Source organism: Haliotis rubra, unplaced genomic scaffold (assembly GCF_003918875.1).
Source record: "Haliotis rubra isolate DU_JTF1 unplaced genomic scaffold, ASM391887v1 Scf66, whole genome shotgun sequence".
NCBI classification, from domain to species: Eukaryota; Metazoa; Mollusca; class Gastropoda; order Lepetellida; family Haliotidae; genus Haliotis; species Haliotis rubra.
Window position 1 is genome coordinate 1,765,430 of NW_025767368.1, and position 18,707 is coordinate 1,784,136.

General features: G+C 40.2%; 1 protein-coding gene across 1 annotated transcript; it reads right to left on the bottom strand.

The window, feature by feature from the left end:
* Positions 1-690: 690 nt before the first annotated feature.
* Positions 691-13,859, bottom strand: LOC124257384 (cadherin EGF LAG seven-pass G-type receptor 2-like). The gene is made up of 10 exons (XM_046691431.1): positions 13,776-13,859; positions 11,939-12,200; positions 10,667-10,843; positions 8,606-8,746; positions 6,918-7,043; positions 6,075-6,257; positions 4,964-5,166; positions 2,560-3,428; positions 1,709-1,794; positions 691-797 (listed from the first exon to the last, which is right to left on the bottom strand). Exons 1-10 carry the CDS (start codon positions 13,857-13,859, stop codon positions 691-693), a joined length of 2,238 nt encoding a protein of 745 aa, XP_046547387.1.
* Between the last annotated feature and the right edge of the window lie 4,848 nt (positions 13,860-18,707).

Sequence of the window (18,707 nt, forward strand, 5' to 3'; positions counted from 1 at the left end):
CGTAGCCTCCGGTTTCATAAGTGACGGTAGTTTTTGCACATGTACAAATTTCTTGGAGCGTTGAGCAGTACATTGTACCTTGATATGCTATACAGTGTATGAGTGAATGATCAGGTTTTTCCTCTTTTCAAAATTTTAGTCATGCTGTTTATCACTGGATTGTCTGGTCCAGACTCGATTATTTACAGGCCGCCGCCATATAGCTGGAATATTGCTGAGTGCGGCGTAAAATTAAACTCATTCAATCAAAATCTTAGGCATACCATCGCTGGCAACAAAACGAAAGCTTTCTCACATTATAAATAGCTTTGGAAGTAGTAACGGATCTTTTGCATCAAAACGAAGATTGTAACAACTATTTTTCTATAAAATAAATCTTATATCGCATTGAAATCTTATATGTCATTGAAGTTATTGTATCTCATGTATGAATAGGTAGGTGATCATTATCTTAATAATTTATACAGAAAATACCATGAACCATCGCTGTAGAAGAGGTTTAAGGATAGAATACTGTTATCAATTGGCTTCAACCTGAGAACAATATGACACAGATTATAAATACCCGTCGAAGACCAACATGTATGCAAGTAATGAATTCAACAAAAATACAACTATAACGATAACAATAACAACGAAAATTGAAACGGAGTATTATACATTTTAAAGAAGCCCGAATTCATTCTGAGGCTAATACGGTCGGTTTGACGGGAGCGCCCTCTGGTTGCCGCTTGGCGAGAAGCCACCGATGCGGACAGACTTGATGGAGCGAGGTCTGTTGTCGATATAGCCATCATCTGAAAAATCAACAGGTTTCATTGAAACAAAATACTGAAATCCTTGGTATCCTTGGATTGCCGACCTACGCAATGTCGAGTGGGTGAATGAGGTTTTACGCCGCTTTTAGCAATATTTATGTAATATCAAAGCAGGCGACACCAAAATGGGTTTCACACACTGTAACCATATGAGGAATCAAACTTGGGTCTTTGGCGTGATGAGCGAAAGCTTTAACCACGAGGCTACACCACAGCACAATGTGGAAATGTCAGAAGTAAATAGGTGATATTCTCTGGCGAAGATGTTGATAACGACATGGGTACAATGTGTGAAGCCCATTTCTGGTGTCCCCCGCCGTGATATTGCTGGGATATTGCTAATAGCCGCGTAAAATTAAACTCATTCACTCAGTCTTCATAACGACAGTAAAGGTCACGTGGTATAGTCTTATTATACATGTTTAAGCAACGTACATACTTTTACCAACTATGTCAAACGATATTTTACTTTTTGGTTTTGATATGTCATTTTTACCCTTCAAGTAACTGACATAAAATCTGCATGTAATTAGAATAATGTTTAGCTCACACAGATCATTAGACGAAGAGGCTGGTTCTCTTGTTACTTATTTTGTAAAACTTCCATATTTTTAAACGAAGCAGTAAAATTTTTGTTTTTAGAAAACAGTCGTTGAGGGTTTACAAAGGGGTTGGGTGCTGTACATAGTCGAGCTGACCAGTCAATACAGTGATTGATACTAATGGCAATCCTCGCCGTCGGGTTCAAGGAGGTCCATCCGATCCATTTGATCGCCTCTGGAGTTCAGCACAGGTCGGAACCTATTCTAAAGCAGCTGGGATCTAGGGAAATTTGGAGTCTTAAATGACGAGGAAGAGACGAAAGCCACTAGACCGAGAAATCTGCATACTGTTATTCCAGAAGTCATCCTTGTAGTCGCCCGAGGCCTTGTAGGTGTTGTTCCGGAACCCGTCCTGAGGGGGAGGAGTCCGTAGTCTAGGGAGTGCAAGGAACGATGAATTAATTACAAAACTAACACCAGTTATTTACTAACACCGGTAAATAAATGTTCATGATTTTATTGTACAAATTTTCAGACTATCGTGTATTACGTATCATTTATTTCCCGAGTTTAAATCACAACGGCAAATGCTTTTTTGAAGTTTTAGGAAAATTACGTTTAAAAATTGTTGACATTAACAGAATGAATACAGGTGTTTGCTTGTGACGATCACTTAGGCATATCTTCCACGAATGTCGTAAGGTTAAAATGAATCACGGATTCGACATAACTTTTCCGTTAAGGTTTGTTTTGAGTTTGATAGGAAGTGTATTTTCGCTGTCATTTCTTAACTTGGTATGCTGCTGTTAATATGTATAAAAACAGTTGTATGATATAGAATGTAGTTCCTACTCACTGGCCGTAATCTGGACCTTCCGGCCTGGGTCGGACCTGATTCGGTTGATCCCTGTTGGAAAACATGCCAAAATTATTTAGTTGCTTGAACCCCTTTAACAAGATAGATTAGCCAAATGTTATTGCTGGTTTGACATCAGATTGACGTGAATCACAGCATAGCAAATAAACAAATACAAAGAGTGTAAGATGCATTTTAAAGATGTTCAAGAAAACAGGAACGATTGTTAAAGAATGAAACTTATGGGAGCGAATGGGGCCTGTGCAACAGAGATGTCATTCATTAGATAATCGAAAATGACAAAAGATGTGGGAAGATAAATATGACTATTAGTTTAACTCACTGTGGTCCGCCACAGCAGTTTCCACACATTCCTCCGCCTCCACCTCCTCCTCCACCTATCGCACCGGCTCCATTGGGTCCGGTTGGGCCGCAACATGTACCGTACGTACAGTACCTGTACAGGAAGTAACCCAACACCAGCAACAACAGAAGGATCAGGAGGGCGATCAGTATACCCAAGACTGCCGCTCCAGCAGGAGTAGAAAATGCGTCAGATGAAGAAACTACAGCAGCTGCCGTGGTGGTTGTGGTTGTCGTGGTCGTTGTAGTGGTGGTCGTTGTAGCAGGAGTGGTAGTGGTGGTGACGAAGCTCACGTAGTATGTTGTCGTTGCGGTACGGGCTGGAGTTCCTCCATCAAACGCTATAATTTCCAGTCTACAATCAGAGCAGTCTTTGTTAGCGGGGAAGCGGTTCAAATATGTTATCCGACCGTCATTAGTGAATATAACGTTGCTTCCCAAATTGACGCTACTTTGGAGGCGTAAGGTGACGTCATTGTTGGGAGAGGTTAGGTCGGCGTCGGTAGCGGTGAGCGTTGCCAGCGTCGTGGGCGGCGTCAGCACGTTCTGAGTAATCACGACAGACGTGGCACTGCCCCCAAAGTCTGGTGTCTGGGTGTTCTGGTCTAAAACATTCACCTGAATGAGAGCGGATCCTGTCGCTCCCTGGTCGTCCGCTACCTCTATCGTCAACGTTGTTGATGCGGGGAAGGCACCACCGTCGACTACATAGTTGTTATTTATTCTGAGGTTGTCATTCTCCAGGGAAAAGAGATTGCTGTTGTTTGCGGGATTCAGGAACGGGGACAGAATTATGTCCCCTTCTGGATCTCTTATGGTCAGACCGAGAGCACACGTTGAGCCAAATTGCTGAAACGATGAAACACTATTATCAAAATATGTTAAACTGTTGGTGTAGATAATGAAGCATACAATTTTATTGGTGCCAACTTCTTGTTTATTGCATAGAGGAATGTTTCGGTGCAGAATCTTGCACCGTTATCAAGGTAAAGGTGACTCAACCAAGTGATGAGAAGAAAACATACATAGTGTGTTATGAGTGAGTGAGTGGGTGAGTTTAGTTTTACGCCGCACTCAGTAATAGTTCAGCTATATGGCGGCGGGCTGTAAATAATTGAGTCTGGACCAGACAATCCAGTGATCAACAGCATGAGCATCGATCTGCGCAATTGGGAACCGATGACATGTGTCAACCAAGTAAGCGAGCCCGACTACCCGATCCCGTTAGTCGCCTCTTACGACAGGCATTGGTTACTGAAGATCAACAGTGATGGGGTACTATTATTTTGATAGTAGAACTGGCTAGTAAAACAGCCAGGTAACCAACAGGCGTGTGTTGTGAAATTTTAATTTCACACGTGCAACTCGAACACCTGGCTGTACTACCAGCCGAAGCACATGAAATCATGTGTTGACGCTCAGCTGGCGGTTCTCATGCTCTGCAAATCATGCAATCGCCTAAAATCTGAAGGGCAGCCGCCATGTTGCTAATGAACCGGAACTGAACTTGAACTGAAGTTTATTTACACTGCGGCCGCGATCTTCGGCATCAGAGGTACAACTTTACATCATAATGTGCAACATAAATACAAGTATGAAACACGATGTGGTCATAAATACATATCGCTTGGTTGCAAGAATAAACTGTCCGTACATACATTTAAACCAGTTAAATAAACAATGTTACACTCGTGCGTTATTGGTTATCTTTTGTTGGTTCGTTGCTTAAAATGAGACATTATTTTGCAAAATAATGCTAATTTCCTAATTGTTCCTAGTTTGTTAGAGTGAAAAAGCTGGTTCCTTTTGTGCATATTCGGATTTCTGCAGAAATAGCTGTAAATATATTTTATTTTCGTTTCTACTTTGATTGGACTATACATGGACTGCAATTAATTCCATGCAAGCTGTTGTTTTCTATCGTATGTAAGTTGCTATTGTTCGACGAGTTAAGTGATAAGGATAGAATGATATATTGTTCCGGTTATCTTATTTCTAAGTCAAGATAGAGAGTAGGGACGGCTTGCTGAGAGGTTATACAACACCTTTCAAATAGAAAAAAAACAAAACAATGAAAAACAAGAATTAAAAGCTGAATAGACATGCATAATGTCAAAATCCACACGGACTTTCTCACCATGAACCGGTTAGGCATTGGTTTACCTGAGTAGCTGAAGTATCTCTACATTGACTTGGGCCAGTTGGGTAGCATAGTGGTTAAAACGTTCGCTCGTCAGGCCGAAGACCTGCGTTCAAATTTCTACATGGGTACAATGTGTGAAGCCCATTTCTGGTGTCCCCCGCTGCAATATTGCTAAAAGCGGCATAAAACTAAACTGACTCACCCACTCACTCACTCATTGCCTTACAATTGAGGTACCTACATTGCCTTCCAGCAGCGTGCAGAAATGAACAGGTTTGCTGAAGAACGGCGGTTCATTGACACTGGCGATAGTGAGAGAGATGAATGCGTTGACGGAGGGGAGGAAGCCGTCGAAGAGGGAGAAAGACAGGTTGACACTATTGACAGACTCGGCGTCCAGGAGAGTTGCACCGGTAGCAACTGTGTTCAACCGGACTTGATTAGCTAAAATATTGAAAATTACAAAAATTCTTGAGAGGCGAGTATATGGATGACAACGTCTTCTTTATTGTATAACATGACGTTTCTGGGCTACTTCTTGTCCCTTCTTCAGGTGATATATGATATATATCCAATTACAAAAATGTTTATCTATTCATATATGATGTGGGTTCAGTGATGTTAAAGGTTGCGCGCTCGTCCACCGCTTCGAAATTTGTTGCAATGAGATTCATTTTGATTGTCTAAATTTCATCATCATTGTTTCGAAATCCGATTTTTTGCATTGGGGTTTTATTTTTAACTGCGCCATACTCGCATGAGACTGACAGTTCATGATGAAGATACACTTGTTATCGACACCGAAAACGATACAAAATGTGAATTGCTGATCGATGTAGCACATGTCTGATCTTATTGTAAAGTGGCATCGTGTTCTTATCTAACATAGTTATATGTAAGGTACAAATAATTTTAAATATGACCATACAAATGAGATAATTCATGTATACAAAATATATGTCTACTGGTGAAGTGAAGCAAAATCTAAACTGACGGACAATAGAAAGTATACACTTCAACATCCACACTTTATTACTGTGTACAGTGAAACTGAGACCAATGTTTCTCATCGAGACATCACTTGTGATACCGATTAATTTGATGCAGGTGAGGTCGCCTGTGAGATCAAATACAACATCATCGGGTTGTTTTGATACAGGTGACATCGCCTACTCATAATCATTGAATAACAATCTCCTTTGTTACATATGTATCCACCATCGAATATTAACATATTCTTCTTTTGTCCACCAGTTCACACAACAATCAACTAAAAACTCAATGTCAAAGGAACACGTTAAATATTACAGCTAAACATTGTTTTATCTATATTCTACATTAGCATGACTCACTTCCGGTATTGAATATGAACTTGGATGCCTCTGAAATAGGATTGACGTTGAAGACAGGGGCTATTGTCTGGAAGATGTCTGGATCAGATATGGTCAGTGTCGCAATCAATGTCCCTGCCGGAGCGTCTTCGTTGAGGGTGACGTTGAGAGGGAGGTTCTGCACTGTAGGACGACTGTTCATGTCTGGTGGGAAATATATAGCATTGCTGTAAACATTGGTATCCATGTAGTCCAAGATCAGTGAGTAAAGAACCGACCCTACAACGCTCATAGAACATGGTTTTGCACACTCTGCAGTTGCTATTCCTAAAGGACAATAGGCCAGCAATTATCTTACCGGGCCCTTGACAAATTTAGATCATTTTAATCTTAATCCTATATGTGGCTGTCAGACAACAGCTGGTCCATCGTCCTCGCACATCTTATCTCGAGGGGGTGTATAGGTGAGGACAGTTGTGTCGCAAGCAGCATGTTTCAGGATGAGAAGTGTTTGTCCACCTTGGACATTATAATGACTAAACCGCTGTGTTGAGTGACCTTAAGAGAGTTGTTGAATGACCTTAAGAGAGATGTTAGCACTGGAATGAGTTGGAATGCGTTTAAAAGGCAAATTTGTGTGAGCTTATAAGGTCATACTATAATATATATATGAGCTTATAGGTCTCTAAAAGATAGGGAAACTTTTAGTTCACAAACCAACAAATATTTGCATGTCATCCTTTACATCGCTCTGCATTGCTAATGTCGTGGCTTTCCCAACCTAACAAACGAACATTCTCAATGTGCATATATTTCATAAGTTCTGTATCATAAGCTTCTAAATGAGTAAAACACTATACTTACTGATAAAATTGACAGTGATGGTGAGGGGCCCGACGACGTGGTTGCCGTCACTGACGTTGACTCTTAATGTCACTGGCGTGACGGTTGCCGTTCTCAGGTCTTTGATGACAGATATTATTCCATCCTCTACAGACAATAATTGAAGTGAGTGAGTTTAGTTCTCTATTGAATTTGGGTCCGCGGCGTAACCTGAAAACGATGTACCGGTAACTATTGGGCTAGCCCCAATACGGTGTATCAGAGATATATTGGTGTTTATTGCCCTAGCGAGTATCACCACTAATACTACTACAGTTTGAGATGTCATAACAATTCCCAACCGTAGACTTGCGACTTCACGGTGGTCACCATGATAAACGTTCCTGGTACCGACGTATACTCGAAAGTGCAGCTTAAATGAATGTTAGGAACAGCCTGTAGGTTTACAGTAGTACGTTTACTTGTCTGGTGTGGAATAAGCCGAATACAGGAACACATTTAGCTGTGTTACAGGACCCTGTGAAATATAGCTGAGGGTGGAGGTGAGGTGAGGTGAAATGGGGTTTAACGTCGTACTTGAGAATATTTCGCCCATATGACGACGTGCATGTGTGTGTATGGGTGGCTGCTTGTACTAGCCCAGACGTAAGCTGGTTTTATAGTGCTAGCTCACTGAGATACCATGCCGCAGTTAAGCATGAATACCCCCTCAGACACATTATTCTGACTCTGAGCGGACCAGTCCTTGTTGTACCCATAATTATAAGCACCAGGCAGAGACAAACAAGTACCATACTTTAACGTATTTTGGTATGGCGCGACCGGGGATCGAACCTGCGAGCTTCCGCTCTCCGGGCGGACGCTCTAACCACTACACCACGGAGGCGGTGAATCAGCTCAGATCAACAACAGATCAGCCACGTTCAAATAGTACAATCAGCATGTTAGTATAATATCTGATCCTGACGCCAAGTACACGACGGTACTAGGGACCTTGTAGACACCTGTATTCCGTAAATCGTCTCCCTGAAGTTAGTCTTTATGTTTGAAGATATTGTATGATAATTGTTTAACAAATCACCATATATCACAACGTTTTATATCTATTGCCGAACTATACGAACAATCCTTCCTTCATAAAAAGTGTAGAACTTCAATGTTCGAGTTGGAAATTTCTCTAAATATTCGAGTGATAAATTATATATTGCTGAAGAATATAGGTACCCTAGGGTACCCTACTACCCTAACAGAGTTGTATTTCCTCTGACATCATTTTTTTTATGGTCGTTGTGAAACGTAAATATACAGTTGTGTGGCAGAAAAATTATTGAAAATTGTAACCCACGCAGATTAAATACCGACATGTGGCACTTGCATGAACTGCACATGTGAAAATTCGTAGGTTTGCTTCTGGACAATTCCCGCAGGTTGTGTTTGGGAGACACCTCCCGTATAAAGATTTGTTCGTCTTATGGCAACCAAACTATTCAAAGCTGTTATGATGTATTTCAAATAAGCCTTCATAGCTGAAATCTACTGAATTGAAACATACATTTGCAATTTATAATAATCTTGCACTCTATTATATGCGCTCCATGTGTATTGGCCCGTGGTGTTTCATACACTAACATTTCAATATTATAAAATAGTGATGATCGTATTTTCTTAGATCCACTGTGTCAATTGAAGCCGTAAATGATTGTACTTACGTTGACTGATCTGGAAGAGGTCGATTGTGGATGGCTCGACGGTCAGCACATATGAAATGGGATCGGTCTCGTTGTCGCTCACTTGAACATCAAATACCAAACTGCCCACTGGACCATTCCTAGCGTCCAGGGTCACCGTCACTAAAATGTAGGTCAATATATTAGTCATTGAATGTATAGTGATGACCAGACACATTCCGTTAGTTTGCTACTATAACGGTAAGGCTATTTTTTAGGGCATTATCATTTGCAGAAGCCCGAGGTCTTCCATTAAAGACCGAGGGCTTCTGCAAATGATAATGCCCTCGAAAATAGCATTACCGTTATTATTGCTAAAATACATGGAATTTGTGTTGAAAAGAAAAAGGAAACAATGAAGGAATTAGACTGTAAGTTTACTCAAAACCAACTTCTGACGGGGTTGACTGCCCGAATGCAATTACGGCATCGAACAATTCAAGTGACTTGACAACAGAAAGTGACGATATTCGACCTTGACCTTTGACAAGACCATAGCTTGCAACATGTCAAGCTATGTCAGTGTTCGGGTTTTGGTCCAACAACAACGTTAATAGTGCAATTGTTGAGGTTAGCACCAGCAAGAAAGCCAATATGACCGCTATTTAAAGAGGGAATTCGGGTTGTTTTGACTTGTTTCACCCAGAATATCTGCCAGTCCAAAGCCAATGTCGAATGAACCGTAAGCCCATGCACCCACTATGACGTCACTTCACAACAGAACTGATAGTGTCCCGTCGTTAAGGTTGAGCGGTCCAATATCATTTGCAGCGGCCCGCAAATATCTGATAATGGGAAGGCCGCTTCATGATAATTCCATGTATTTTAGCTATAAAGCGGAATATACAATGACACACATGTATTATTCATTTGTTTGCATGATGTTTTACCGCCGCACACAGCAATACCCAATCTACATGACGGCGGTCTGGAAATAATCTGGACCAGACAATCTTGTAATTGATTTGATGCACATCGATCTACGCAATTTGAATACAATGAGTGAGTGAGTACGGTTTTACGCCGCTCTTAACAATATTCCGGCGAAGGGGGGGGGGGGCACCAGAAATGGCAACCTCTTCCCTACCCCCACCCGGCCGCTGACCACTAGATACTGTTTAACCCCTCTTACGACAACCATGGAATGCTGATGTTCAATAAACGAGAAGACGCATGTGCAAGGTACCATGCGGTTACTTATGAGATGATGTGAAAGCAACCAATAGTTATACCGATTCAGAGGGTTAACCTTTTTCAATAAAATGGTAATAAATAACATGGTAGACAGACTATAAACTCCATAACATATGGCGGCGTAGCCTATGGGAACAAAAGATAGTACCTTCACCTCATCATAGTTCTTAAAATGTGGAAGATGCGTTATAAAAACGGTTAGATAGTTTAGTCTACCTCTGGCGTAGTAGGTGAATAAAGTCATGGAATAGAGATGTACGCGTCAATAGAATGGAGGTTTGAGACGTGGACCAGACTATATGACTACTTATAGCACGGTAACTGGGTTCGTCATGACGTGTGAACAAAAAGAAAAAAAAGAAAAATCAAAATATTTTCCATCTCATTTTTCCAGCCGCTATGGAAATTATGCTTTGATGTGATGAACATAATACCGTGATCCTTGCACACTCCCGTTGATTTATGGTGGAGTAAAGAAACACATAAAATATTACGGATGGATAAACTGAACTTGAAGTGTTTTGGAGATAAGAAGAGTTCATATTTAACAAGTAAGCAGATACGTATCAGGTCAACCCAGTGTCTTAAAGAGGGCGAAAGTTAAAATAAAGAGAAGTGAACGCATAATATACATGTACACAGTAAGAGGTTACCTGCCGCGACAAAAACGTGGATGGGAATTACGCTGATGTCGTAGAGAAAGAACCTTCTTGTCAAAGAGGATCATACTGTGGTTAAATAAATTATAACATCATCTCGACAATAAATAGCGAGGGGTAAAATGATGATGTTTGTTTCAAGACCATCCCATCTTGACAAGATGAAGTACAAAACTGATGAAGCAGGTACCTCCAGGAAGGCCGGCCACGATAGGAGCCTGGTTGGGAATGATGTCAACTTCCAGAATCTGGCTTGGACTCACAGTGATGCCGTCAGTGGCGAGACACTGCACCTCGATTCTGTACGTCCTGATGATGCTGTAGTCAAGGTTTTGTCCTTGGTTTGGGACGAACACGATGAAGAACCCTGTTGAAGAGGTAACATATTCAAGGGGCCACTAGTACAATACAGTTGCACTATCATAATGAGTGAGTGAGTGCGTTTCGTTTTAAGCCACTTTTAGCAATATGCCAGCAATATCACGCCTGGAGACACAGGAAATGGGCTTCACACATTTCACCCATGTGAGGAATCGAACCCGGTCTTTGACGTGGCTACCGAACACCACGAGGCAACCCCACCATCCGCCAATAGAAACCACATGTCGATTGGTGAGGAATTCGAGACATCGCTGACTAATGTTTTTTCCTACTATGTTTCAGTATTTGACAGGGATAACCATGGTACCCCAGGCTACATAAAAGCGATAATGCTGCTAAGGAAGTGTATGCTATGCAGAGGAGCGAAAATAACATTCGAACATTTACTAAGATGACTGATTAACTGAAGTAATATGAATTTTGTTTATACACAGAGAGAAAGAGAGAGACACACACACACGCACACACAGACACACAAACGCAGATACATAGTTGCATACATACATGCATGCATACATACACTCATACATATATGCATGCATGCATAGATACATGCACACAGACATTCATGCATAGATACATGCATGCATACATAGATACATAAATACATAGATACATGCACACAGACATTCATACATAGATACATGCATGCATACATAGATACATACATACATACATGCTATACATACATACACATACATACATACATACATATATACATGCATGCATATATGCATGCATGCATAGATACATGCACACAGACATTCATACATACATACATACATACATACACTCATACATATATGCATGCATGCATAGATACATGCACACAGACATTCATACATACATACATACATACATACATACATACATACATACATACATACATACATACATACATACACATGCACACATACATACATACATACATACATACATACATACATACATACATACATACATACATACATACATACATACATACATACATACATACATACATACATACATACATACATACATACATACATACATACATACATACATACTTTATTTGTAAATGTTCCGTGGGTCAACTTACTGTTTGAATTGGTCAGAAAAGTATTACTTATTCTGAACACATCAAAGGGTCCATTGTTGAATAAGTTGTTGTTGACAAGATTTCCGGTGAAGAATAAGTTCCCGTCGTTGGTGATATCGACGAGGTTGCAGGTGCCACATTCGTTGCCGTTTGCGTTTTGCATATCGGTACAATTGATCAATGCCAGTGTGGTCTGTGCAACATTATCTTCGTGAAGGTTGACTGTTTGGAAGGGCTCAATAAGAGGCATAGGCATGGCCGCCTGAAAACGTTAACATTTCATCACAACACAACAGTGGAGGAGTAGGTGTGTGTCAGTTTGAGAGTGAGTGAGTGTGGTTTCACGCCGCTTTAAGCAATATTCCAGCAATATCACGGCGGGAGACACCAGAAATGGGCCTCATAAATTGTAAACCATGTGGGGAATCGAACCGGGTCTGAGGCGCGACGAGCGAACTCTTTAACCCCTAGGCTAGCCCACCACCCCGCAAGTTTGAGAGGAGGGTGTCTAAAGTGATAGGGAAGATTGATAGGGCTGGCTATCGATATAGATCATAGCGATCGATAATCGTTAACTAAATGTCGCTCCGTTATCGATAAATACTGGAGAAGTAACTTTGAACAAAAATGCCAAAGCTGTCTGAAAGAAATGATATAATTCCCACAACTGGTGAGCGGTGACAGTGGCCTGAACATAATTTAGAAGTAGCCCGTGATTAAAAACCTATCTATGTGTATTGTGTGTGTGTGTGTGTGTAAATGAAACTTTATTCTATCACAAAAGTGTTGGTCCGATATTATCGATGACACTAATTTAATGTCGATAATCGTTAATAATTGTTCCAATCTACAACATTTCCGATTATCGATCAGTTTAGCCAGTCTTACTCAGTAATGAAACCCATGAGCTGAAGAACCTAAAATCGGAAAACCCGGCTGTATTCAAGACCAATGATCATATTGTCACGAGTTCCAAGACTTGCATGGCTAAGCCAATCATGACTCCATCACATAAAGGCACTGAATCTGACAAATTAACATATTTGTCACCTTATTATATACTGCTTCCTATTAATACCCATATAAAGTTCTATACAGAAACAGTTATTTCACACAATGGCGATACGAATGTCTATCACTGGAGAGCCAACTTCACCAGGATTCACAGACCATGTTTTGTGGAAAAGGAACACATTTTATGGATAGACAACTTCTTCATTCCAAAGATGCGACGTTTCGGTGTAGATCCTAACACCGTTATCAAGCATCTATTGCAATAAAGTTGGCCATCCATAACGTGTGTTCCTCTTCATCATACCAGCTTCTAAAATGACACTTAAAGAAGTGTGTTTTGTGGGGTTTTAAAACCAAATTGGCTCGCCACGTCCAAGTCTCTGGTTCCAATTGGGACATGGGTACAGTTTGATGTCGTGACCTGATGTTCGAACGTTGACACAGAATACTGAACACCTACACACTCTACAAATAATGCGCACCTACAGAACACACTTAGAGGTAATTAAAGAACTTAGCCAAAGAATGAGATCAAGAAGCAGATCAGAGAGTGACACATATGTTTAACAAAACATATACAACAGACGTCTTTGGCCGAAACAGTACATCGTTTAACTAATCCCACAAAACACTTTTAAACTCAAAAGATGTGACATTTAACACGAGTAGAGGGCAAAATTATTTTTGGAACAATCCAGAATCTTCACTCCTACTTATTGTATCCATTCAGATATTCTTCCAGTTATGGTTAAAAGACCACATAATTTATAACGTTTATGCTGATTGTGGAGTACTGTTATATAAGTAATCTCAGGGTACATACCACATTGTTGAGGCTTATGATGGACAACAGGGACACGAAGAGGATACGCATTCCCCGGACATTAACCTCCTGCGTTGCAGCCATATTGGCCGTTGACTCCTGACTACCTAGCAGAGGGAGTGAATGTATATGGCGGCACTCTGTGTACAACAAAACGCTCCTTTGTCGCTTTCAATACGTTTTATTGTAAGCCATTTAAGTCGGGACAAATGATCAGCGGGAGATTTCACTTCATTGCAAGCGTCAATAGAATGATCACTTTATAGGCCGAGACGTCCAACCATAGAGTTTCTCACTTTCAGGACACACTTAGTGTTCAATACGTTTGCTTTCACGGATTCCGCACGTCAGGCTGCATGATTAGTACATTAGATAATTCCTTGGGCTGTATCGAAATTGCAAAATGGGAAAATCTGGACATGATTATCGTTAATTTCTTATACACGATCACTGAGTGAATACTTAAGTTCAACGACCAACTGAATGGTATTCAGCATATCTGGCATACTATACATTCCTGACAACTATAGATACAATAAACATGGCGCTTCCATTTTAATCCTACTCTAATAACATACTATCATAATGGGCGTTACTATCATATTTTACTGAACTAACATAAATTATTTTATAACTATAGTTTCTAACTTTACTATCATTAACAAGTATCATCATTACTATAACTTTACGGCTTGATACTTACTTTTTATCACTTTAAGTTGATGTGATAAGGAAGAACAAGTTGTGTGGATTGACTTCTTCATTGTAATACGTGCAACGTTTCGGTGAACACCGTTATCAAGTAAATGATTCACAACGTTATGCACAAGGAGAACATATATATGGAAGATAATTTAGTGTATACCACCATCTAACCAAGGTCAGTCAACAGTGACCCTTTTCTCACGTTGTCCATCTGTCTTCATATCATCCTTAATCACAACTATCAGCGATGTACTCACACTGCAAATCAACCCCCTCATCTGTATAAATCCATTTGTAATCCATCATGTATATGTTCTCCTTTTGCATTATTTTCGGTATAAACTTTCTTTTTCTCCTTTATATCAAATGTATCTTGATATTCCTACCATATACTTCATTTTGCCGCACTCAGCAATAATTCAACCAACCATAATTGGTTGTATTACTTGTACAACACCCGTAAACCCCTATTGGCTTCTACATATAATCCCTTGTCATCATATTGTTACTGTACATCCCAATTCACGTCCTTGTTGTTTTAGTTAATTATTTACTGCATATATAGTCACCTGTTATCTACCTTACTCATACTTGCTTGACAACGATACAAGAATCTGTATCGAAACGTCGCATCTACCGAAGTTGTTTATCCATAAAGTTTGTCTGTATATCAGCCATCACATGGATTGCTGAAGACCAATTCTAACCCAGATCTTCACGGGTCATATATATTTTATTGCAAGTTTAAATCAAGTATTTCTTCAATTGTTCGATGATTAATCAGGTCGTATTATATGTAATTTTCAAAATGACGTCAACGTCAATTGACGTTTCTTCTCATGCGTATGGATATGCCCACTTGCCAGATGCACTCGGTGGTCGTACTAAGCCGTCATTGTATAACACGGACAAACCGTCCCAGTATACCCCACCGTGTTGTCAGTACATGTAAGCTGAAGTTCCTTCTGCGACATATGTTATTGCCTATACTACTATATGTGGTTAATGTGCAATATATCCTACGATCTCTTTAAATGATTAACGCTTTTGTGTCACCAACGCACGCTTGAGTGGACAAGGCATACAGACAAATCATGTCAATTCCCTCTTACGGAGCTATACAAACACACATATTTACGACTGTTGGGATTTGTAAAAGTATTTGAATGTACAGTGACAAGGTTTTTATCAACGTGTTTACACTGAGAGTCCCCATGCGTCACTCCGAAGCTAACAAATAGAGTTTCTTTCACACGCAGTGTGATGACAGGTATAAATAATGTTTATGAAAGCAGCCTGTTGCTATCAACAATGCTATATGGTATTTGCTGTTTACATTGGTTTTCGATCCCTGTTGTTGTGTAATATGACACAAAGGTTTACTTATGTGATCGTTCATGAAATAAATATTTACAGCCGAATTAAATTATATTCTTATTTTGAAATATTCTTCAGACATGATTTCTTAAGATCATTTTATTAATGAAAGTTCACAATACCCTGTTCAAACTTGCAATGTACGATATATCAACAGTAATTGCGTGTATTCAATTATAATATTCAGGCAGTTGTTCACTAACCTCCTCGAGGGGGAAAAAGAGCTACCTTGCAATTAACAGAATGTTAGGATTGTGGTTCGGAACATGTGGGTTAGTTGAAACTACACATTATGTGTCCTTAGTTAAGTGGAACTAATGACGGAGGTAAGTTTTAATTTTCTGCTTGAACGGCTTACCAAATAACTCGCTTTAATGCCAGAGATTACAACAGGCCAGCTGTCAGGTCGGGCATTTCATTTGTGAACCTAGCTGTTGTTAGAAGGACATCGTGTAACAGTTATGATCATATTTGAGTCCCAAGTCATTTGTTATGATCCGTGCTTTAAATAGTCAGCTGTTAGTTAACGAACGACAGCCAATCTTGGAACAATATAATCTTTTCTATATAATGCCAAAGCAATAATGGTATAAACATGTGTTGCAGCTTTTTGTTTAGTAAAAGCGAAGTGAAATGAGTGTAGCTTTCTGCCGCGATTGTCACCTGAGATCGTATCTGTAATGCCATTTCAAATGTAAATAGTTTGTCGTATGTAGTGCATTGCGTCACATAAGTCACATCTGCTTCATGGCACCATTCTTTTGGATTATTCACAGACCGGGATTTTGCTGAGTGTTAGGCTAACCCACAGACAAACCACTATTACTACGACTACTGCTACCACTGCTGCTGTTACAACAACAACAACAACAACAACTACTACTACTACTACTACTACTACTACTACTACTACTACTACTACTACTACTACTACTACTACTACTACTACTGCCACTGTTGCTATTGTTACTACTACTTCTGCCGCTGCTACTAATACAATTACTACTATTACCTCTGCTAACGCTACTACTACTACTGTTGCTGCTGCTACTCTTACAACTATAACTACTACGACAAATGTTGATGTTGCTACTGTCACTACTATAACTATTTCATCTACTACTACCACAACAACAACAACAGCTACTATTATTACAACTACTACTGCTACCACCTACTGGTGTTGCTGCTACTCCTACAACTATAACTACTGCTAGTTTAAACGTAAACAATGGCATTATGCAGGAAGGAATATTTGTGGAGAATGTTCCTCCATGCCCGTCAATGTTGTAACGTTTGCAGTTGCTGTCGTAGTATAGGTTGCGCGAATGGGAATGGTAATGCCTGTAAATGGATACCCATAACGTGTAGATTCGTATTCGACGAGGCCCCAATGAAATAACTAAGATAGACTAAAGGTGTCTAAATTGCAACCTTTATAGGCACCATAGCTCACATAGAACACCGAATGAGTGAGTGAGTGAGTTTTCAGTTTTAAGCAGCATTTACAATATTCCCGCAACATCAGGTCGGGGGACACCAGAAATGGGTTTGACACATTGTACCCTTTTGGTGAATCGAACCCAGGTCTTCGGCGTGGGTCTTTAATCATTAGACTACCCAACCGCCCCACAACACCGACAAAATGCTGGCTACCTATATATGAGTAACAGTATCTGTCTGATACATAAGGAAATCCACAAAATAATAACACAACACGAATTTCATTATTGTAATCAATTCATCATTGTGCCATCATTTTGTGGATTCCATTATGTATGTACTACTGAACACTACTAAACACAGTGTAGATGTAGTTGTCGACGCTCTGACTGACTGACTGAGTTTGGATTTACGCCGCTTTGAGCAATATTCCAACAACATCACGGCGGGGGACACCAGAAATGGGTTTGACACATTGTACCCTTTTGGTGAATCGAACCCAGGTCTTCGGCGTGGGTCTTTAATCATTAGACAACCCAACCGCCCCACAACACCGACAAAATGCTGGCTACCTATATATGAGTATCTGTCTGATACAGAAGGAAATCTGTTTCTTGGAGCCAGTGAGTATGGTGATGACCAGAAGCATCCTCCAAAGTCCTGGCACAAACAAGGAACATAACTCTGGACCGGCCTTTAGATGACTGGCCAGCTCGTCCCCCTCGTTTGGATAAATTCACATCCTTGGTACTTTGCATACGGATCGATTGAAGCCAGGACAAACCGTATGTATATACTTGTGTTGATATTTAAGGCTAGTCTTAGTGGGCATTCAGCCAGTCAAGGGACAAATGAAAGGGGCAGCATACATAATTCATTACGAAAAAACAAGTAGTTGGTGAAAATAGGGTAGTTATTTGAAGTGGATTTGGTTACCCTGGTTAAGGTAGTGAGCTGTTGTGGTTACTCTACTTGTATTGCTGCTAACATAAAGCTTGTAGCCTCATTGTATGTACACAGTGGTTCCAGTTATGTTAACCGGGGTATGCATGTAAACAAATTATCAAGAGGCTTCCCGATATGTTAAGAATACACAAAAAAATCACACAACACGAATTTCATTATTGTAATCAGTGAATCATTGTGTCATTATTTTGTGGATTCCATTATGTATGTACTACTGTACACTACTAAACACAGTGTAGATGTAATTGCCGACGCTCTGTGTCGGTGTTGTCGTTGTTGTCTAACACTGTCACGACCACCGTGTATGTTGCCGAGCCACCAGCAAAGTCTTCCCCAAGAAGTACAAGGGTCACTGTGGTTGGCGGTGTGGTGTCATCGATGTCGTCATTTCCGCTTAATGTTAGCCTTGACCTTTGTTTGTCATGGGAAGTAACTGCTGTA

Excerpts from the sequence above, each read along its gene's own strand:
- LOC124257384 (XM_046691431.1), bottom strand. The coding sequence starts at position 13,859 with ATGGCTGCAACGCAGGAGGTTAATGTCCGGGGAATGCGTATCCTCTTC. Across the intron at positions 10,844-11,938 it reads TTTTCTGACCAATTCAAACA|GGTTCTTCATCGTGTTCGTC; the intron begins GTAAGTTGACCC and ends CCTCTTCAACAG. Across the intron at positions 6,258-6,917 it reads CATCACTGTCAATTTTATCA|ACATGAACAGTCGTCCTACA; the intron begins GTAAGTATAGTG and ends ATTTCCCACCAG.